Here is a 23,437-nt window from a genome sequence, read left to right on the forward strand (position 1 = left end):
CCATCATCCATCCATCCATCCATCCATCCATCATCCATCCATCATCCATCCATCCATCATCCATCCATCATCCATCCATCCATCCATCATCCATCCATCCATCCATCCATCATCCATCATCCATCATCCATCCATCATTCATCATCCATCCATCCATCTATCCATCATCCATCCATCCATCATCCATCCATCCATCATCCATCCATCCATCCATCCATCATCCATCCATCCACCATCCATCCATCCATCCATCCATCTATCATCCATCCATCCATCCATCATTCATCATCCATCCATCCATCATTCATCATCCATCCATCCATCTATCCATCATCCATCCATCCATCATCCATCCATCCATCATCCATCCATCCATCCATCCATCCATCATCCATCATCCATCCATCCATCCATCCATCCATCATCCATCCATCCATCATCCATCCATCCATCCATCCATCCATCATCCATCCATCATCCATCCATCCATCATCCATCCATCCATCATTCATCATCCATCCATCCATCTATCCATCATCCATCCATCCATCATCCATCCATCCATCATCCATCCATCCATCCATCCATCATCCATCCATCCATCCATCCATCCATCCATCCATCCATCCATCCATCATCCATCCATCCATCCATCATCCATCATCCATCCATCCATCATTCATCATCCATCCATCCATCTATCCATCATCCATCCATCCATCATCCATCCATCCATCATCCATCCATCCATCCATCCATCATCCATCCATCCATCCATCCATCCATCCATCCATCCATCCATCCATCCATCATCCATCCATCCATCCATCCATCCATCCATCATCCATCCATCCATCCATCCATCCATCCATCCATCCATCCATCATCCTATTATATAGTATGGTGTAGAACCACTAAATTCACTCTTTCACACTAAGGTGGTTCACTCCATTGTAGCCACCGCTGCCTGGAGCTCACTGACAGTAAGCAGGCGTCCGTATAGGGGCCCCACCGCGCCCTCTGACCACCATCAGTAGACAATGCGGGTTAAGTGTCTTGCCCAAGGACACAATGACATTGAAATCCAGAGCCGGGGTTTGAACCGACAACCCTCCAGTTGCAGGGCAAACTCCTTTGTCGCCCCTTGTGGCCAGTTAAAGGCATTGCCATTAAATTCAGTAAATAGTGTTTGTTTTTGAAAGTAAATATTAGATTAATTGGTTTTTAATCAGCTAGTGTTTGTTCCCCTGCAGTGGAAACAGTTACTGTAAAGTATTCCTACACTTCTGGGAATGAGTGTTTGTCCAGAACCGTGTGAGGAGAAACGGTCCAAAGTACGAGAACTTTTTGTTTGCGGAGCAGGTTTTGGGAGCGAGGACCAGGAGGTGAACTCTGTCTAATCTCAGTCCTGTTTAGCTCTGACCTGGAACACTGCAAACATGCTGCTGAGGAGCTTCTGCTTCATTTCCACTCTGCTTTGGACCCTCCACGCTGCTGAAGGTAAAATCCAGCCATTAACCAGGAATTCTGCATGAAACTGACTTTAAATGCATCAGTTTCAATCTGCTGATAGAAGCAGTGAGAATTATTCCTGGCCTGTAGAAAAGCTCAGAGGAACCACTGCTTGGTTTTTCAGTGTTTGTTGGGAAACACCAAGCCGCCTCGGTGCTGCGCCGATGGAGGAGAGCCAACAGCGGCTTCCTGGAGGAGCTGAAGCAGGGGAACCTGGAGAGGGAATGCGTGGAGGAGATCTGTGACTACGAGGAGGCGCGGGAGGTGTTTGAGGACGATCAGCAGACGGTCAGCTCAGGCTCCAGCTTTTTCTCTCTGCATCAGACCGGTCCACCTGGATCTCTGACTGTTTTCTTTCTGTTGGCTTTCAGAGGGAGTTCTGGAGAAATTATGCCAGTAAGTATGTGAGCGTCCTCCTGTGTGACGTCAGAGGGGCAGAGCTCACCCTGACGGTTCTGTTTGGACCCTGTTCTGTCAGAAAGGGACCCCTGCCTGGAGAACCCCTGCCACAATAACGGGACGTGTCTTTATGTGGGAAACTCCTATGAATGTCAGTGTCTGGAGGGATACGAGGGCCGGTACTGTCAGACAGGTAATCCTCCTCTGGATGACTGGATCAGAGTTCCTTGTCCTGCTCTGGGTCAGCAGAGACCTCCTCTGGTAGGACTAGTAAACCAGGCTGGCGTAATTACAGTCAATAACGGAAGGCTGAACATACCAGATATGGTGAAAAGGAAACATCTTTTTCTGTTTAATTTCAGAATTAAAAAAAATTGATAAATGAAGAAATCATTGCCAGAAGCGTAGATCTACACTTGACAGAATGTTCTGGTAAAAAGGCATCAGATTTAAGACAAACTGAATAAATACGGCAAAATGTTGGTGAATTTAATTTTAGGGGTTATAAAACAGCTTTAAAAAAAAGCAAATATGTCTCTTTGGCTGTATTCCTCTTTTTTATTTGGTTTACATCCACCCACTAACATCCACCCACTAACTTCCACCCACTAACTTCCACCCACTAACATCCACCCACTAACTTCCACCCACTAACTTCCACCCACTAACATCCACCCACTAACTTCCACCCACTAACATCCATCCACTAACTTCCACCCACTAACATCCACCTACTATCACCCATCCACTAGTATCCACCCATTAGTATCCACCCACTAACATCCACCCACTAACTTCCACCCACTAACATCCACCTACTATCACCCATCCACTAGTATCCACCCATTAGTATCCACCCACTAACTTCCACCCACTAACTTCCACCCACTAACATCCACCCACTAACTTCCACCCACTAACATCCATCCACTAACTTCCACCCACTAACATCCACCTACTATCACCCATCCACTAGTATCCACCCATTAGTATCCACCCACTAACATCCACCCACTAACTTCCACCTACTATCACCCACCCACTAACATCCACCCACTAACATCCACCCACTAACTTCCACCCACTAACTTCCACCTACTATCACCCACCCACTAACATCCACCCACTAACATCCACCCACTAACTTCCACCCACTAACTTCCACCCACTAACATCCACCCACTAACTTCCACCCACTAACATCCATCCACTAACTTCCACCCACTAACATCCACCTACTATCACCCATCCACTAGTATCCACCCATTAGTATCCACCCACTAACATCCACCCACTAACTTCCACCTACTATCACCCACCCACTAACATCCACCCACTAACATCCACCCACTAACTTCCACCCACTAACATCCACCCACTAACTTCCACCCACTAACTTCCACCCACTAACATCCACCCACTAACTTCCACCCACTAACATCCATCCACTAACTTCCACCCACTAACATCCACCTACTATCACCCATCCACTAGTATCCACCCATTAGTATCCACCCACTAACATCCACCCACTAACTTCCACCTACTATCACCCACCCACTAACATCCACCCACTAACATCCACCCACTAACTTCCACCCACTAACATCCACCCACTAACTTCCACCCACTAACATCCACCTACTAACTTCCACCCACTAACTTCCACCCACTAACTTCCACCCACTAACATCCACCCACTAACTTCCACCCACTAACATCCATCCACTAACTTCCACCCACTAACATCCACCTACTATCACCCATCCACTAGTATCCACCCATTAGTATCCACCCACTAACATCCACCCACTAACTTCCACCCACTAACATCCACCTACTATCACCCATCCACTAGTATCCACCCATTAGTATCCACCCACTAACTTCCACCCACTAACTTCCACCCACTAACATCCACCCACTAACTTCCACCCACTAACATCCATCCACTAACTTCCACCCACTAACATCCACCTACTATCACCCATCCACTAGTATCCACCCATTAGTATCCACCCACTAACATCCACCCACTAACTTCCACCTACTATCACCCACCCACTAACATCCACCCACTAACATCCACCCACTAACTTCCACCCACTAACTTCCACCTACTATCACCCACCCACTAACATCCACCCACTAACATCCACCCACTAACTTCCACCCACTAACTTCCACCCACTAACATCCACCCACTAACTTCCACCCACTAACATCCATCCACTAACTTCCACCCACTAACATCCACCTACTATCACCCATCCACTAGTATCCACCCATTAGTATCCACCCACTAACATCCACCCACTAACTTCCACCTACTATCACCCACCCACTAACATCCACCCACTAACATCCACCCACTAACTTCCACCCACTAACATCCACCCACTAACTTCCACCCACTAACTTCCACCCACTAACATCCACCCACTAACTTCCACCCACTAACATCCATCCACTAACTTCCACCCACTAACATCCACCTACTATCACCCATCCACTAGTATCCACCCATTAGTATCCACCCACTAACATCCACCCACTAACTTCCACCTACTATCACCCACCCACTAACATCCACCCACTAACATCCACCCACTAACTTCCACCCACTAACATCCACCCACTAACTTCCACCCACTAACATCCACCTACTAACTTCCACCCACTAACTTCCACCCACTAACTTCCACCCACTAACTTCCACCCACTAACTTCCACCTACTAACTTCCACCCACTAACTTCCACCCACTAACTTCCACCCACTAACTTCCACCCACTAACTTCCACCCACTAACATCCACCTACTAACTTCCACCTACTAACATCCACCCACTAACTTCCACCCACTAACATCCACCTACTAACTTCCACCCACTAACTTCCACCCACTAACTTCCACCCACTAACTTCCACCCACTAACTTCCACCCACTAACTTCCACCCACTAACTTCCACCCACTAACATCCACCCACTAACTTCCACCCACTAACATCCACCCACTAACTTCCACCCACTAACTTCCACCCACTAACTTCCACCCACTAACTTCCACCCACTAACTTCCACCCACTAACATCCACCCACTAACTTCCACCCACTAACATCCACCTACTAACTTCCACCCACTAACATCCACCCACTAACTTCCACCCACTAACATCCACCCACTAACTTCCACCCACTAACTTCCACCCACTAACTTCCACCCACTAACATCCACCCACTAACTTCCACCCACTAACATCCACCCACTAACATCCACCCACTAACTTCCACCCACTAACATCCACCCACTAACTTCCACCCACTAACATCCACCTACTAACTTCCACCCACTAACTTCCACCCACTAACATCCACCCACTAACTTCCACCCACTAACTTCCACCCACTAACTTCCACCCACTAACTTCCACCCACTAACTTCCACCCACTAACTTCCACCTACTATCACCCATCCACTAACATCCACCCACTAACTTCCACCCACTAACATCCACCTACTATCACCCATCCACTAACATCCACCTACTATCACCCATCCACTAACATCCACCTACTAACTTCCACCCACTAACTTCCACCCACTAACTTCCACCCACTAACTTCCACCCACTAACTTCCACCCACTAACTTCCACCCACTAACTTCCACCCACTAACTTCCACCCACTAACTTCCACCCACTAACTTCCACCTACTAACTTCCACCCACTAACTTCCACCCACTAACTTCCACCCACTAACTTCCACCTACTAACTTCCACCCACTAACTTCCACCCACTAACTTCCACCCACTAACTTCCACCCACTAACTTCCACCCACTAACTTCCACCTACTATCACCCATCCACTAACATCCACCCACTAACTTCCACCCACTAACATCCACCTACTATCACCCATCCACTAACTTCCACCCACTAACTTCCACCCACTAACATCCACCCACTAACTTCCACCCACTAACATCCACCCACTAACATCCACCCACTAACTTCCACCCACTAACATCCACCCACTAACTTCCACCCACTAACATCCACCTACTAACTTCCACCCACTAACTTCCACCCACTAACATCCACCCACTAACTTCCACCCACTAACTTCCACCCACTAACTTCCACCCACTAACTTCCACCCACTAACTTCCACCCACTAACTTCCACCTACTATCACCCATCCACTAACATCCACCCACTAACTTCCACCCACTAACATCCACCTACTATCACCCATCCACTAACATCCACCTACTATCACCCATCCACTAACATCCACCTACTATCACCCATCCACTAGTATCCACCCACTAACTTCCACCCACTAACATCCACCCACTAACATCAGTCTGGAGCGAAGCTCCTCCGTTGGATTGACCTTTTGTGTTACGTTTTCAGTTTTTGAAGACACGCTGGGATGTCTGTATCAGAACGGTCACTGTGAGCATTTCTGCGATGGTTCTGGAGTTCGACGCAGATGTTTCTGTGCTGATGGCTACCAGCTGGCAGATGATGGGAAACAATGTATTTCTAAAGGTAAAGAAAAAGCTGGCCTGACCAGTGGTTTTATGGTACCGTGGATGATGCTCTACGCTGACGATGGGATTGTGTTTCAGTGGAGTTTCCCTGTGGGCAGCTGCCCTCCTCACAGGATGGACTTAACCAGAGCACCCAGGTTCAGACCAGGCTGGTGGGAGCTAATCAATGCAGCCCTGGAGACTGTCCCTGGCAGGTAAACATGGCTCCATACATGTGGGACCCCTTACCCCCACTGGTCCTGGTCTAACAGGGGTCTGACTGTTCTCCATCAGGTCCTGCTTCAACTGGATGGACGCAGCCACTGCGGTGGAGCTCTAATCCACCCGGACTGGGTCATCACTGCTGCCCACTGCGTCCATAAGACGGCCCCCTGGAACCTCACTGTGGTGGCAGGTAAAACCCCCAGAGGGGAACCAAGGGCTTAAATCGATAGAGAGGCTGAATTATTTATGGAAAGGGGGTCGTTATTGGTCTGCAATACCAGATATGCCTTTGAAAGGGGGTCAGGGGAGTTTCAAAGGGGAGTTTTATACCTTGGCATTGGTTTGACCAATAAGGAAATATAGAGTCTTTTAGCATCAAATTATTATTAGATTCAGAATTTTGAAACAATTCTGCAAACGACTGAGCTGGAAGCTTTCTTTCTGAAACAGGTTTTGCTATGATGACTTTATTCTCGCATCTCATATATTTATAAATAAATCTCGAGACTGACTATAATCTGAATTCTGTTCATATCTGATCTGATCAGGTGAACATAACCTGGACGTGAAGGACAACAAAGAGCAGCAGATAGCCGTAACCATGGTGATACCCCATTCAAACTACAACCCAGGGACGGGCGACAGCGACATCGCCTTGGTCCGGTTGAACCAGTCCGTGGCTCTGGGTCGATTCGTCATCCCCATCTGCCTTCCCACCAAAGACTTTGCAGAACGGGAACTCCTGCCGGTCCGCTACCACACCGTGTCCGGCTGGGGCAAGAGGACGACCGGTGGGAACGTCTACGCCTCTTCCGGCCGCCCACTCTCCCCCATCCTCCGCCAGATGAACGTCCCCATCATCCAGAACTCCCAGTGCTCCCTGAAATCCCAGTTCAACTTCACAGACAACATGCTGTGTGCCGGATATCTGGACGGAGGCCTGGAGAGCTGCAGAGGCGACGACGGCGGCCCGCTGGTGACGGAGTACGGCTCCACCCACTTCCTGACGGGTGTGGTGGCCTGGGGCCGCGGCTGCCCCCACCCGGGATATTACGGGGTTTACACCAAGGTGGCCATGTTTGTGGACTGGGTGGAGAAAACCATGAAGAACCCGCCCAGACTGCAGGAGGCAGGATCTGGACCCAGTCTGGAGCAAATAGCGGTCTAAGATGGCTCTGGTCCCGGCTTGGAAGGTTTATTCATTGCTGGGACTTTAGAGCCCGACCAGAACCAGCCCAGTTAGAGTCTGATTGGTTCCATCTGCGTCTAATAAATAAAGCTAAGAATGAAAATGTCTCTGCAGTTTGAAATTATTCTATTTTATTTTACTTTTAGTCTGAGCAGCAGGTTCTGCAGGCGTTTAATTAAACATGTTCCTGCAGCAACGTCAGACGGCTTCTCCGGGTTCCTCATTCGGTTCATTTTCCCGCACTAAAGGCAGCAGACTGCAGGAAGATAGAGATCCAACACTGAACCGATAAAAACTCACTCCAGCTTTTATTCTGAAGGTCTGATGTTGATCTAGAGTTTCTGTTCTTGTTCTGGATCACAGACAGCAGAACATCCATGATTTTTCATTATAAGACCAAAGAGGAACAACCAGAACCACAAAAACCAACAACAATTAAAATAAAGGTAAAAGAACCTAAACTGGTAAAAAAAAAAAAAAAAAAAAAACCTTTAGAAACGAATACGAACCAGAAAATTAATTTAAGTTCATTATTTCTAATTTCAGTTTATTTCTAGAGCACCAATTCACAACACATCACACAAGTTTTCTATCTAAGGAAAACCAGCTGATTGCATCGACTCATTGACTCTTCAGCAATCCCTCACACTAAGCATGCTTGTAGCGACAGTGGAGAGGAAAAACTCCCTTTGAACAGGAAGAAACCTCCAGCAGAACCAGGCTCAGTGTGAGCGGCCATCTGCTGAGGCCCACTGGGGTTCAAGGAGACAGAAGCAGACATAGAAAAAGAAGCATAGATACAAAAGGCAACTGTCAACCAGCTCCACAGGCGGCCCCGTCCAGGAATGAAAACCAAAACATTAAAGGCCATATTTTAGTCTGAATAATGCCCTACTGTTATCATCTGAAGACAACCCTTCCTTAAAATGAGCTTTATCAAAGCATTCCCTCCAAAAATAAACTGGATGGATGTAGGAACGTTTTATTTTACTCTTATGGTTCAGGAGATAAATGATAATCTTTTTCTAGATATTAATCTATATTTATCCATTAAATCTATTTAAACATCTCACCAGTTAACAGTTTTGGCCAAGCCTTTGGCGCAGGGAGGATTTACCATTAGGAAATACTATGCAGCTGCCTAGGGCCCCAAGCTCCTGGGGTCCCATAAAACTCTGTTTCCATGTATGGTTAATCCAACTTAGCGCTCTTGTCTACAGTGAAAAGAAGGACTGGGTTATTTACTTTGGCCTTTTTGGAAACACAGGAAGGAGCAATCAGCTAAGTGAGCTTAGTGCTTGGAAAAAATCTTTCATTCCTTTAGAGACAGCATGAAAAGTCAGCTGAGTACAAAACATAGAGAGGAAAACAAGAAGAAAAGGGACAAGAAGAGAGGGACACTACCTAGAACAGATAATGGATGTCTATTCTATTAACATTTATCTATCTGGAGAATGGGGCTGTTTTATCTGTTGTCTTCTCAGAGGGGCCCCTGCCTGTCTTTGCTTAGGGCTCCACATTTCCTAAATCCGCCCCTGCCAGGGCGTTGGACCAATGGCAATGGGATCTTTTGAAGGAAGCATCCTCTGCTCTTAAGCGCTCCATTTTAGTCCTGGGAGTGTGGCCAGAGGTAACGCCCTTAAAGGGGCGGGGTTAGTTAGAACCCTTCTTTTACATGAAGCACCATCCTCCGCCTGCAGGGGGAGACACCAGAACCAGAACCTCCCTGGTTCTATACGCTGTCTGCAAGGAAGCCCAGATCATCAGATGTTCCTCTCTGCAGCGCAGGACGATCCGATCTCCTGACCAGCTGACGATGAAGGCCTGGTTGCTGATAAAGGCTGAACAAACTGGGACTGATAACTGGGAGAGGAGATAAAAGTGAATCTGTTCTGGTGACTCATGGAAGCTTTAGGAAAATCCAACCATAGAAGCTGGATGGAGAACCCAGCTTCAACATGTTTCCAGGTCCCGTTATCACTTCAACAAAACCACGTCTACCCTGAATCTGATGCAAAGCACTATGGGAGATGTAGTCTCCCTCTAAAGCTGCAGGAAGCCCTGCTGCCTGAGATAAAGCCCGCCCAGGCCAACCCTTCCTCCCCCACCTCAGTTCGTTGCCCTCTCTGCCTGCTTCATACGCACACACCATAACTCAGAACACTGAAGGTCCTCCAGCTGAGCTCCGCTCCAACTGGAACCATGTTTTGGACTCTAGGGCCAACCCTGGGCCTGGTTCTGCTGCTCCACCTCACTGCTGCTCACGGTACGTTCCACCACATCCACATTCAGCTGTCAGCACCGAGGAAGAGGAGGGTGGCAGGGAGGAATGTGGAGTTAGAGGGGGAGAAGGAGAGAGCGCTGGAGGAATGGGGAGGTGGTTGATTGGCAGATGGTGATCCTTGACCTTTGATGACATATGGGCGATCTGGAGTTGTGGGATCTTAGATAAGAAGTAGGATGTTTTGGACCATTGGTGCGCTGTCCTGAAACATTTCCAGACGGCCATGTTTATAGAAACCCTTACTGTCTGTGGATCCGTCTCTCTGCCCTGTCTCTAGTGTTCCTGGATGGCAGGAAGGCCAACGAGGTTCTGACCAGACTGAGGCGGGCCAACAGCTTTATGGAGGAGTTTAAACAAGGCAACATGGAGAGGGAGTGCAACGAGGAGCGCTGCAGCTGGGAGGAGGCGCGGGAGATCTTTGAAGATAAGCAGAAAACTGTAGGAACACCAAACTAACCGGATTCGTCTTCTTGATCAGTTCCTGTTATATTGAAACATTTAATCCCGTTTTTTTCCTCCTCAGGACGAGTTCTGGGCCAAATATGTCGGTAATGTATCTCCCCAGATCACCCTATCATGACCTAAGCCACTTGGCAGGACCCTGAAGCCTAATTGTCCATCCTGCAGATGGTGACGCCTGCGAGTCCATCCCATGTGCTCATGGGGGGCACTGCAAGGACACGATCGGAGGCTACACCTGCTACTGCAAGGAGGGATACAAGGGCTTCAACTGTGAGATCGGTAAACACACGAGTCCTTCAGGGTTAGCCGATAAACCGGCAGAGCTTCGTCCATCTGCTGCCTTCAAAACATCCAGGTGTTATGAAGCTTTGGAGATGTTCAGAATCTGAGGATCTGCCTCTAACGACCACCTCCCAATCAGGGGTCGTAAGGTCAGGAGAAAAGAGGTGGTCGTGGACAAATCCTGCGGTTGAAGCAGAGCTACGAGCCAATTTACCGGAACCTTGAGCACTGCGCATGTGCAAACAAGGGAGTTCTTCTTCTTCTTCTTCTTCCAGATTGACGAGTCCGACCAGCTCCATCTCTGAGCTGAGTCCAACGGGGCTTATAGACTTACAGTGTAAGCAGGTAGATCGCATCAGAAAGTCGGGTCGCACAGTATGATGATAAACATTGTGAGCTGTGAACTTTAAAACCCTGAGGTTTCGTTGTACAGTTTGAGTTGTAGCTGCGTGCAACAATTGGAAATATTGCACAGTTTAAACCCGGGTTTAAGGAACCAAGAGCAGCGGAGGCGTTGCAGACCTGATGCTTTTAGAAATCAATGGGAACTTTTAATACAATTTAAATACTCAATAAATGGGAAAACTGGACTTTCAGGACGCGTTCAGCCGAACCTTGTCAGGATGGGTTTGATTGTGACATCTGTGTCTTTGCAGTGATCCCCAAGCTGTGCGAGAACGAGAACGGCGGCTGTGAGCATTTCTGCCGGATCACCAACAGGAACGTCGAGTGCTCCTGTGCCGACGGATATTTCCTGGCTGCCGATCAGAAGTCCTGCGAATCCCATGGTAAGAAAAAGCTCAACTGATGGTCCCTTCTTCAAGTCTAAACACCAGATATGTCAGATTTACCTTCTAGGATGGAAGGGCTTTATAGCAAGCTACCATAATTAGCTTTAAAAACAAGAACCGCATTCAAAAGCTTGGATTTATCTTCATACACAAAATACAAAATTTGACACAAAGCCTCCATAAATTTAAACTGAAATAAACTTTTCGTGTAGAGGTTTTAATTTGGCCGTTCATGGTAGAACATCTAGATGAGGATTCTACATTAAGCCCTAATGGGAAAGTCTTTCTAGTTAAACCAGGTCCCAGGAGAGTCCAGAGCTGCCAGGTGTGAAGACATGTCCACTTAGAAGAGAAAGAATTTAGATGTTGAGGAATAATGCAGGAACCATCATGGTTCTGTCCGCAGTAGATCTTAGACAATGTTGAACTAAGATGAAAACTAAAGGTTTATATGGAAAAGGCGAAGTTATCTAGAAAACGGCTTGGTGTCGAGGTAGAGTTTAGCCTGGTTTACACTCAGAAACCAGTCTGGGTGTGTTCGCAGTTAACGCAGATATGCCCCCCCTTCCGCAGACCCTCTGCTGCACCTCCCTAAGATTGTAGACGACCGCAGACAGGAGGCCTCTGATTGGCCTTATCTGGTCCTTGGCTAGACCCCTACAATTCCTAATTAACATTTAAAATACTCTGTCATGAGTTGTGGACGATAAGATCTAAAAAGAAGCACCATCTCCTGGTCAGACACCCACACCCAGGCGAAGGCCAGTGGCTGGAAGTTGGAGGGGATTTTGCTGCCATTTGGCTGGCTTTTCACTGGGAATAGCCATTTTGATTGGCTGTTACAGTACCGCAGACCACGCTCTGAAATTGGGCATAAATCAAAAATATCTGCATCATACCTGCAACAATCTTACTGCAACACACTGGAGTATACACAGCCCTTTAGGGTCAAAGGTTATCATACCAAGCAGATCAAGGAGGCCTTCCTGCAGCTTTCAGCTCCAATCAACAGCATGTTGTCTAAAACATTCCCAGCAAACCAAACGTTCCTCTTGTGGACGTGCAGGTTGTGTGTTTTTAATCCTTACCAATGGATCAGCAAAGCGCCAAACCAGTTAGGGAGTTCTGAACATGATCAGTAGATGATCCTAAAACAGGAGTGCTTCAGAGAAACCATCAGCAACCCTACAGAACCTCATCCAAACTCTCTGATCTCTAAACTTCTTCTTACAGAGAGGTTTAAATGTGGCGCCATCGTCACCAACAAGGTCCGCTCCCTTCTGGGCTCCGTGGAAGAGACCAAAGAGGAAATGACAAACCTGAAGCTGAACACCAGCGCCAACTCCACATCACCGCAGAACTCCGACTCTGCTGATCTGTTCTCGTCTGGAAACATCAGCAGTCAGATCCCGCCCTCTAACACGCTCTGGGACAGCGGCGTCACCAGCGACATGGCGGCAAACGTCCGCATTGTGGGCGGAGAGAACTGTCCGCCAGGAGAATGTCCATGGCAGGTAGTCCTTTTGTTCTGGTCCTGGGAGGATCGGACCCATGACGGAGTCCATGACGGGTGCTGGTTGTGTTCTGATAGGCTCTGCTGATTAACGAAGACGACGTGGGCTTCTGTGGGGGAACCATCCTGACCGAGTACATCATCCTGACGGCCGCCCACTGCATGAACCAATCACGATACTTCGTCGTCAAACTCGGTATGTCCGACCAATCCAACCATTGCCTTTTGTATCTATGCTTCTTTTTCTATGTCTGCTTCTGTCTCCAGTGGGCCTCAGCAGATGGCCGCTCACACTGAGCCTGGTTCTGCTGGAGGCAATTCTGCACATTAACATAAATTCACCACAACCTCCATTAAAATATGAATTTATGAAATAAAATCATTCAACTCTGACTCAAGCGTCTTACAGTTAGAAACTCTTATATAAACCAGAGAAGCTAAACTAAACCGAGCTGCTATGGTAGAACATAATCTATAAAACACAGCAATGATGTCACAATTGAACTTAGATTTTATGTTTGAGAACCAAAGATAAAATGGCCCAACTACAGAACAGCGCCCTCCTCAGGACAAGACTCTGCTGTACATCTACACCTCATGGACAAAGGACATTCTTTGGAAGACCAGAATGTTCACATTTTGGACAAAGAAGACAGATGGTTTGAGAGGGGAGTGAAGGAAGCCATCCCCTTTACAGGGGAACAGAAGACCTCGCCTGTTCAGCCAGGCCAGCAATTCCCTTTAAAGTCGTAGGGAAATCATATTTAAATGTCAAATCATTCTGGCTTAAACGTGTATATAAATGTACTCTTTATCAGATTGTCCCAAAGTTTAGAAAATTTCTATAAAAAAAAAAAGATGAAAGTCAACACATTAAATATGATCTATTTTATTCCAAACCTCTATAATTTTAGGCAAGTTAGAAAAACATCTAAATCTACTGGAATTGAATTGGTTTTAAAACCGTAAAGCAGCAAACGGTCCAACAGAGTTTAACCACAGAATACCAGTCCCTGAGGGCCGCTATCCTGCAGCTTTTAGATTTGTTTTTGGCCAAACACATCTGAATTAAATGGCTGAATCACCACCTCAGTATCTCTATCATCTATTTACTTGATTCAGGTGTTTTGGACCAAGGAAACGTCTAAAGGTTGCAGGATAGTGGCCCTCAGGAACTGGAATTGCCCTCCCCTGCTTAGATGGTGGCTTTCTGGGCCGGTCCAGTTAGATTCCTGGGTCCTTCCAGTTCTCTCTGGTTATTCTTCAACATATCCATAATCCTCTTCCAACAGCCAGAACCCTTACAGTCCAGTTTATCATCCAGGTCCATGAAACCCAGTGAGTCCTGCTGTAACCCCTGACAGTGACGACGGTTGTGTTTTCAGGTGAATACAACACAATTGAATCCAGTGAGAATGAAGTAACACATCATGTGGAAATCATCGTCTCCCACAACAAGTACAGCCCGGACACCTACCACAATGACATCGCGCTCATCAAGCTGGCCGAGCCCATCACGTTCACCAGGTTCATCCTTCCAGCCTGCATACCGGAGGCAGACTTTGCAGAGAATGTAAGAACCACTGAGGGAGGAAAGGGTTTGACGTCTCGATTAGATCAGATGGAACAGCAACCAAAACCTTATAGAAAGGTCAGAATATTCTAGAAGTCTTGAGGATCTTCAAGATGTTTTTGTAAAGGTGAGACTTATTTTGGGTTCTGACCTCCACTGAGACGGTGAGTCCTGCAGATCTGTAGATGTTCTTGGTTCTTCTGGGACCTTCTGGATGAATTGTTAAAGAGGCCACAGTGGCAGGTCAGCCTCCATGCTCCAATGTGTGGCCTTAGAGATGGATCTGCAACCCTTTCCAGAGTTTTTAACCTACTTCGTGTTGCCTGGCAGGTTCTTCCTTAGTAACTTCTTGATTCTGAAGGTCTGGGATTACTTAGGGACAAAATTGAACCAAAATGGGGTTAATGATGGTAATAATGGGATTAAAGGAGCAATAAGCAGTGGCACCTCCAGAAATGTTTCAGTGTGTGTGTGATGTGTGTGTTTGTGTGTGGGAGGGGCATCTTTGGGTGGCCACTGAAACTAAAAGGCATAATTTCAGGGTTGGAATCTACTATAGTGGTAAACCTGGCTGTAGAAATCAGAAAGGCTTCAGTAACACCTCCTCAGATCTTGGTTTATTCTGTGACTTTTAATGTTAAGTCACTGGTTGTGTAGAATGGGATGAAAAGCTAAACTGATGCTACTACAATTTACTCTGGCCAGTGGGGTGGCCCGTGGAATGGCAAGTGGGGCGGCCAGAGGGGTGGCCAGTGGGGTGGCCAGTGGAATGGCCAGTGGGGTGGCCAGAGGGGTGGCCAGTGGAATGGCCAGTGCGGTGGGCAGTGGAATGGCCAGTGGGGTGGCCAGAGGGGTGGCCAGTGGAATGGCCAGTGGGGTGGCCAGAGGGGTGGCCAGTGGAATGGCCAGTGGGGTGGCCAGAGGGGTGGCCTGTGGAATGGCCAGTGGGGTGGCCAGAGGGGTGGCCTGTGGAATGGCCAGTGGAATGGCCAGTGGAATGGCCAGTGGGGTGGCCAGAGGGGTGGCCTGTGGAATGGCCAGTGGAATGGCCAGTGGGGTGGCCAGAGGGGTGGCCTGTGGAATGGCCAGTGGAATGGCCAGTGGGGTGGCCAGAGGGGTGGCCAGTGGAATGGCCAGTGGGGTGGCCAGAGGGGTGGCCAGTGGAGGGGCAAGGCCATTGCACAGGGTGGCCATGGTCACTCCTAGCCTCTCCCAGGTGACACCACTGGTTCTAAGGAGGAATGTTTTTTCATATTCTTACTGAAGAGATTCACTAAATTAAGATGAACTGTTCAGCGGCACATTTACAGATGATGTGGTTTTATTGGCTTCATCGGGGCGTGATCTACAGCTCTCAATGAAGCGGTTCACAGCCGGGTGTGAAGCGGCCGGGATGAGGATCAGTGCCTCCAAATCTGAGACTATGGTCTTGAGCTGGAAAAGGGTAGACTGCCTTCTCCAGGTGTGGGAGGATGTACTGCCCCTAGTGGAGGAGTTTAAGTATCTTGGGGTCTTGTTCATGAGTGAGGGGAAGATGGAGTGTGAGATCGATTGGCGGATTGATGCGGCGTCTGCTGCGAAGCGTGCGCTGTACCGGCCTTTTGTGATGAAGAGAGAGGTGAGCTAAAAAGCAAAGCCCTCGATTTACCGGTCGATCTACGTTCCTACCCTCATCTATGGTCATGACCGAAAGAATGAGTTTTCTCCCTAGTGTGTCTGGGCCGCTGCTCCTCCACATTGAAAGGAGCCAGTTGAGGTGGCTCAGGCATCTGGATAGAATGCCTCCTGGACGTCTCCCTGGTGAGGTGTTCCAGGCACGTCCCATCGGGAGGAGGACCAGGGGGAGACCCAGGACACGCTGGAGGGACTATGTTTCTCTGCTGGCCTGGAAACGCCATGGGATTCCCCCAGAGGAGCTGAACCAAGTGGCTGGAGAGAGGGACGCCTGGGCCTCCCTACTGAAGCTGCTACCCCCACGACCCAACCCCAGAGAAGAGGAAGAGGATGGATGGATGGATGGATGGATGGATAGATATTCAGCTGTAAGAGGTCTGAGTGATTGGATTTGTTCTGGTCTTCCAGGTCCTAATGCGCCAGGCAGACGGTCTAGTCAGCGGCTTTGGACGTCTTGGCGAGGGTCAAGAGACATCCACCATCTTACAGCGTCTCTCTGTCCCCTACGTGGATCGGAACGTCTGCATGGAATCCACCCAGCTGCGCATCACCATGCGCATGTTTTGCGCCGGCTACGACACAATCACCAAGGATGCCTGCCAGGGCGACAGCGGCGGGCCGCACGTCACGCGTTACCGTGACACCTACTTCATCACTGGCATCGTGAGCTGGGGGGAAGGGTGCGCTCGCAAAGGGAAATATGGCGTCTATACGCAAGTGTCGACGTACATCCGCTGGATCCGACAGGGAATCAGGAGGTTGACAGCCGCTCAGGGCAGCAGGAAGAAGAGGGACGGTGGTTCCATCAGACGGTTGTTCCTGTAAACCACATTTAAACGGCCTAACAGCTGATGTACTATCCAGCTGCAAACCTTAGATGGTGACCTGATTACTTATGGAGTACCTCAAGGTCGTTACTCTGTGACCATTCATTTTCTTTGATATATTTGCTCTAATGTTGATTTATTGTTTCTTGTGGGAAGAAAACTTGAAATTTAAAGGAGAAATAATTATTTGCTTAACTTTCTACTACCCATGTTAGGCTTATTTTAAGCTCTTTAATACATCCTCACCTCTTTTTAGTTTTCTTTCACTAACTGTGTCTTGGTTCCATATAAACTTTGTCATTAAAAGCCTGTAAGACCGAGTTGAAGTTTCTGAGGCTGAACCATTAAACACCTGGAAAAGAGTCGGATTTCTGTTCTTCTTTCACTTCTTGACCTGAAATTATTTCTTATAGTGGATTTAATGCTTAAAACACTTGTCGTCGTCGTCGCCTTCCTCTTCATCCAGGACCGGATCTTTGGGGCGGCAGCCTTAGAAGAGACTCTCAGACTCCTCCTTCAGCAGAGAGACATGGTCCCTCCATGGTGTCCTGGTCCTCCTCCTGTGGGACGTCCCTGGAACCCCTATCTAACTACTCAGGTCTGACTCTTAGGAAGGCCACGCATCATCATGATGTCTTTCAACGTTTTATTCTCTCTCTCTTGTCGAAGACACAGTGAAAACTACAAAAATACAGAATATAAAAACCTTTCAATAACAGCTTCAGAAAGTAAAAGTCTCTGACTACACAGATTTCAAAGACATTTGGTCAAACTAGATTAAACAGGAGATGATCCTACATGCTAAAATATCAACATGAAACATTCAAGTAATCAGAACGACTTACCGTGTGCATCTTTCAGACCAGAACAGAAGAGTCTTTTTCTGTTGAGTGGATCAGTAACGTTTCTGCACAGCTGGCATGTTTCTCTGCAGCCATATTGGATTACCCAGAATTCAGTTCATATCCACTAACGTCACCTAACCTTTATTCACATACAACTCAAAAACAGTAAATGATCTTCACTAAATCAATTAAAAGAAATGTTCATGAATTATAGAACTAACCATAAATAGACATTTTAACTCTTAACTCCCCCCTGGACAGTAACATCCTCAGAGGGAGGCGTCCATCAGATAAAGATGTCTGCTCCTCCTCAGCCGACTCCTCTGGATGAGGAGGAGAAGCAGCTCTGCTCTATTTGCAGCTGAATTTTTACCAGATAAAAATTCAGTGTAAGGAATTTAATATAGAAATGAATTCAGTGTTTAAAATTCTGTGGCTTCAAGTCACCAAAAGGTCAACACATTTGCAGTCAAATTATTTGCAGTTGAATTTTTACCAGATGAAAATTCAGCATGATTTCAAATTCGGTGTAAAAAAAAAAAGTCAGATTCCAGTGAGGCTGTCTTTCTTCCGTAGCTTTCGGCCTGGATCAGTAAATTCTCTGATTAATCCAGGAGTATTGATCTGGGAGACTAAGTCCCTCCATGTTTACCAGGAACAAACAAAGGCAGTGTTTATGTTTCAGGGGTTCAGCTGCTGTTTGTTTGGATGTTTTGAGGGCGATCAGAGTCCACTGCAGGAACAGAACCAAAGCAAGTTTTTTTCATGTAGATCTATGCAGAAAAACACGGAGTTCTGTTTTCCAGGTGACTCAGACTGTTTTCCACATTCATGTTGCCTGTTTTTCCAGGAACCTTCCTGTTGATTCAGGAGTCAACAGATCAAAACCAGGCACATACACTTCAAAAACAATCTAGAAAAAAGTAAAAAACGTCTTAAATTAAGCGTATTTAGCCTGAATTTAAGTAGTGAAATAAAATATTTTGCCAATGTAATTAGTATATTTCCTCCTAAAATAAGATATTTAGATAACATGCATAGACGGTTCTAGGCAGGGACCAACAGGGGCCCCTAGAGAACTCATCCTGGCCCCTGTATTTAAAGGGGAACACTGTTTTTTTACATTGGGCCCTTGATTCTACGTCATTCCCTCATGTTCTACTCACCCATATGACATATTCCATTAGATCAGTATTTAACATGTACTATCTGCTTGTATTATCTCTCTATACTTGACGGTGTTTTGATTGGACTGGACTAACGTAATAAATGTTATTCATGGTTTAATGTTTGAAAAGGCAGTTAAATAGTTTGGATGGCTTTGGTCCGTCTGTCCAAACCCCCATCAGGTCAGAGTCCCTGCTGTTTGCGCAGGCGATTGTTTGCAGAGCCTGAGCAGACCTGAGGTTAAAGCGGTCCAACATGTCCGCCTCTTGGCTCGCCGTCTGCCTTCTGGGAGGTTTTCTCCTTCAGGTGTTCAGCCATGAGAACGGTGAGTGATCCACCTCCGACCCGTCGCTCCTTTCAGAACATCGCTGTGGTTTTATGTCAGACGCAGAACTTTCTGGTTCTAAGGAGGATCCACTGGTCTGTCTGGGTTTGCTTCACAGGGCAGAACTTTGTTCATTAGATACGCACCGATCAATGAGATCAATCAGACTTTAGTTCTTCACTAACGGCCAGAGGAAGTGTTTAGGTGGAGGTTGGTCCATGCTGATGCAGAGTGACCTAAAGCTGGAGCTCATGATGCTCATCTCTGGGAGGAAAATGAGCTCATTTGGTCAGAAAAAGAAGGAAGTTTGCTGTCGGCCGCTTCTTCCGGATCAAACCAACAGCCTTGGCAGACGGGGGTGCTGCACTGTGATTGGCTCAGTTATTTCATCCAGACCCATAGATGTCTGTCTATTAGTAGCTACCTGTTTTCTAATCAGATCTATTTAACCGGAAAAACTCCTCATTCAGCTTCATTCAGCCGATAACAAAGCTATGGCCAACTGTTGTGTCACGTGACCAAATGAGCTCATTTCATTGGCTTTCATTGGAAGCTGCTGAACTGTAGAGTGTAGGTCCCTAAGCTCACACATTTACAGCTGAATTTTTACCAGATAATAAAACTGTTTAAGGAATTCAATGTGTAAAAAAATTCAGTGTTTAAAATTCATAGCCAAAAATGTTAGTGTTTAAATTTCGGTGTTTAAAAAAAGGCAGATTCCTGTGAGACTGTGTTTCTTCCATATTCATTGGTTCTGTTCCGTAGAAGCCGTCAACATGCTGGTTTTACTGGGATTTCTGTTTATTCCAGTAAATCCAGGGCTCTGTGAGAATGAAAACGGTGGCTGCGAACATTTCTGCCATGTTGTGGAAGGGAACGTCGAGTGTGGCTGTGCTGATGGGTACTTCCTGGCACCGGACAACCAGTCCTGCAGCTCTAACGGTAAGACAAGTTCTGGACCACCCGAGTCCTGGACTTTAAAGAAGCTTCAGGAACTTGGAGAACCACACAATGTTTACAGCAAGCTGCCGCTCAATGCTGTGCAACTACGGCTACAGAGAAGCCAGATCATTCAAATGAATGATGCATTGACATCATGTCAGCTTTGGTGGACGTTAGTCGAGGATCCAAATGCAGAGATGAGTTCTTGAAGATTTAATTTAAATTCTGGCAGCAACAGGAGCACAGATCCAGGAATAAATAAAGAAGCCAAAACCTCTCTATCCTCTCTTCTATTCTGTTCTGGAGCAATCAGTGAATTGGGAGCAGGTGTGGACAGAAACAGCTAGAAAGGAGGAGGAAGGAAACTGGCACAAGGAGGCAACAGAAAGTAGCACAAAAACACAACAGTGCTATGAAACGTCTACAACAACACAAAATTACATTGAAACTAAAAACTTAAAGGGCAGAACCCTGAGACATCGGCCGCTTGGACGGATGCGACAGCGAGCTCCGCATCAAACTCCTGAATTTCACACCAAACAGGAACAGACCAGATGAAGCTACTATGAGAAAAAGCAGGGAGGAACTAACCTTAAATTAAGGCTTTATATGTGAGAAGGAGGATTTTAAATTCTATTCTGGATTTAACAGGAAGCCAATGAAGAGAAGCCAGGATAGGCGAGATATGATCTCTCTTTTTAATTTCCATCAGAACTCTGGCTGCAGCATTTTGGATCAGCTGAAGGCTTTTAACTACAGTTTGTGGACTTCCTGATAGTAAAGAATTACAATAGTCCAGCCTTGAAGTAACAAATGCATGGACTAGTTTCTCAGCATCACCCCTGGACAGGAGATTGCTCATTTTTGCAATGTTCCTCAGATGAAAGAAGGAAATTCTAGAAACCTCTTTGATCTGGGATTTCAATGACAGGTCCTGATCAAAAATAACACCAAGATTTTGATTATTTTCAAAGACTCTGGTCCAAAAACTATAACTTCTGTTTTGTCTGCAGTCAGAAGAATAGTTGAATAATTAGCTTTAGCTGGATTTATAGACAGATCCAGCTGAGGATGAACAGAACTGATCCAGTTCCAGCTTTAATCATCTAAATTCATGAGTTCTTTCAAAGCTTGGTGGACATAGAGAATGACGAGCTCTTCCTGATCTCCAAACTCTCTCAGAGACTTTCAGATGTGGCGCCATCATCACCGGCAGAGTCCAAACTCAGAATGGAACCGTAGAGGGGAACTCCAGAGAGGATCAGCTGGTCCTCCAGAGCAATGCAAGCAGGCTGGATGAGACCGTCAGGGGAGAGGACTGTCCACCGGGACAATGTCCATGGCAGGTAGACACCCAGCAAAGGGGCGACGGTTCTGGTCCAGGGGTCAATTAGTTGACTTTGTTCTCTCCTCTGAGGCTCTGCTGGTGAATCAGAACGGCGTGGGCTTCTGTGGGGGAACCATCCTGACCGAGTACATCATCCTGACCGCCGCTCAATGCCTGACCCAAGCCCGGTACCTCACCGTCAGCCTCGGTACGTCTAACAGCTCAAACACACGCCTCTGGTATAGATCCGGAAGGTTCCGGTCCTGTGAGACGGATCTGGTTTCCAGACTCAGTCCGACCCAAACAGCTCAGCGGGTCGACCAATCAGAAACAGACTAATCTGTTCACACCAGTTAGGTTCCAGCTTAATGCTTCAGCTATGAGATGTTGAATCTGGTCCAACATGCATCCAGGTGTCTACAACTCGTCTCACAGTGGAGGTGACCAAGCTTCCCATGTGGTGGACGTCTCGGTCAGTCACCATGGTTACAGCCCACAGACGCTCTTCAACGACCTGGCTCTGATAAAGCTGGCCACGCCCATCAGGTTCTCCAGGTACATCCTGCCGGCCTGCATACCGGAGCCGGACTTCATGGAGAAGGTGAACGTTCACTGCTTCACAGTCACATATCAGGAATGTGGGGTTCTAAGGTTCTGTTCTACATGAAGGTTCTGATGCGGCAGCAGGCGGGGCTGGTCAGCGGTTTTGGACATCTGGGTGAGGGTCAGCCGTCCGCCATCCTACGGCGCCTCTCCGTCCCCTACGTGGATCCAGATGCCTGCATGCAGTCCACCCAGCTGCCCGTCTCTTTGCGGATGTTCTGCGCAGGCTACGACCGGATGGAGGATTCCTTTCAGGGCGACGCCGGCGGGCCGCACGTCACCCATTACCATGACACCTTCTTCATCACCGGCATCAGGAGCTGGGGCAAAGGTCACGCACGAAAGGGGAAATACGGCGTCTACACTAAAGTATCTAAATACATCAAGTGGATCAGAGAGGGGATCAAGAAGCTGACGCCTGTGAGCCCAGTATAAACACCCAGTAAACCCAGTAATCAGGGATTTAAGCTCAGAGAAGCTGGAACGAACCATCCTCATTGAGTCCCTCAGGTTCGACTGTTTGGGCCCCTGATCATCCAGGTTTGGTTCGGTCTGACATCAATCATCAAAGGAAAAAATCTACTGACTAGCATTAAATTTAGCTACAGAACTGATCCTGTTTAACACGTCTGGAGAATAAAGTGGCTGTTCTTTAATTCTCATTTCTATGTTTACGTTTGATTTGATCTGAATGTAACTGAAATAAAAAAAATGTATGAAATGAAAATGAGTTTAGACTCAATTCTATTCACTTTATTTCTATAGCTCCAATTCACATCATGTCATCTCAGGTCACTTTCCAGTTCACCAGATCATCCAGTCAGATTGATTCAAAGTTTTCTATCTAAGGAAAACCAGCTGATTGCATCGACTCATTGACTCTTCAGCAATCCCTCACACTAAGCATGCTTGTAGCGACAGTGGAGAGGAAAAACTCCCTTTGAACAGGAAGAAACCT

At 47.2% G+C, this 23,437-nt stretch overlaps 1 protein-coding gene across 1 annotated transcript; it reads left to right on the plus strand.

The window, feature by feature from the left end:
- Positions 1 to 1,339: 1,339 nt before the first annotated feature.
- LOC119791526 lies at positions 1,340 to 23,182 on the plus strand. The gene is made up of 23 exons (XM_038297675.1): positions 1,340 to 1,500; positions 1,637 to 1,800; positions 1,884 to 1,908; positions 1,991 to 2,104; positions 6,332 to 6,469; positions 6,550 to 6,665; positions 6,745 to 6,865; positions 7,224 to 7,841; positions 10,020 to 10,130; positions 10,426 to 10,586; positions 10,672 to 10,696; positions 10,776 to 10,889; positions 11,549 to 11,680; positions 12,917 to 13,197; positions 13,275 to 13,392; positions 14,582 to 14,769; positions 16,852 to 17,266; positions 19,515 to 19,607; positions 20,418 to 20,549; positions 21,732 to 21,895; positions 21,967 to 22,084; positions 22,290 to 22,477; positions 22,546 to 23,182. The coding sequence occupies exons 1-23, from the start codon at positions 1,440 to 1,442 to the stop codon at positions 22,912 to 22,914; spliced, it is 3,966 nt and encodes a 1,321-aa protein (XP_038153603.1). The 5' UTR covers positions 1,340 to 1,439; the 3' UTR covers positions 22,915 to 23,182.
- Positions 23,183 to 23,437: the final 255 nt, after the last annotated feature.

The sequence above is a fragment of the Cyprinodon tularosa genome, unplaced genomic scaffold (genome assembly GCF_016077235.1).
Source record: "Cyprinodon tularosa strain WSP-4 unplaced genomic scaffold, ASM1607723v1 ctg1103, whole genome shotgun sequence".
NCBI classification, from domain to species: domain Eukaryota; kingdom Metazoa; phylum Chordata; class Actinopteri; order Cyprinodontiformes; family Cyprinodontidae; genus Cyprinodon; species Cyprinodon tularosa.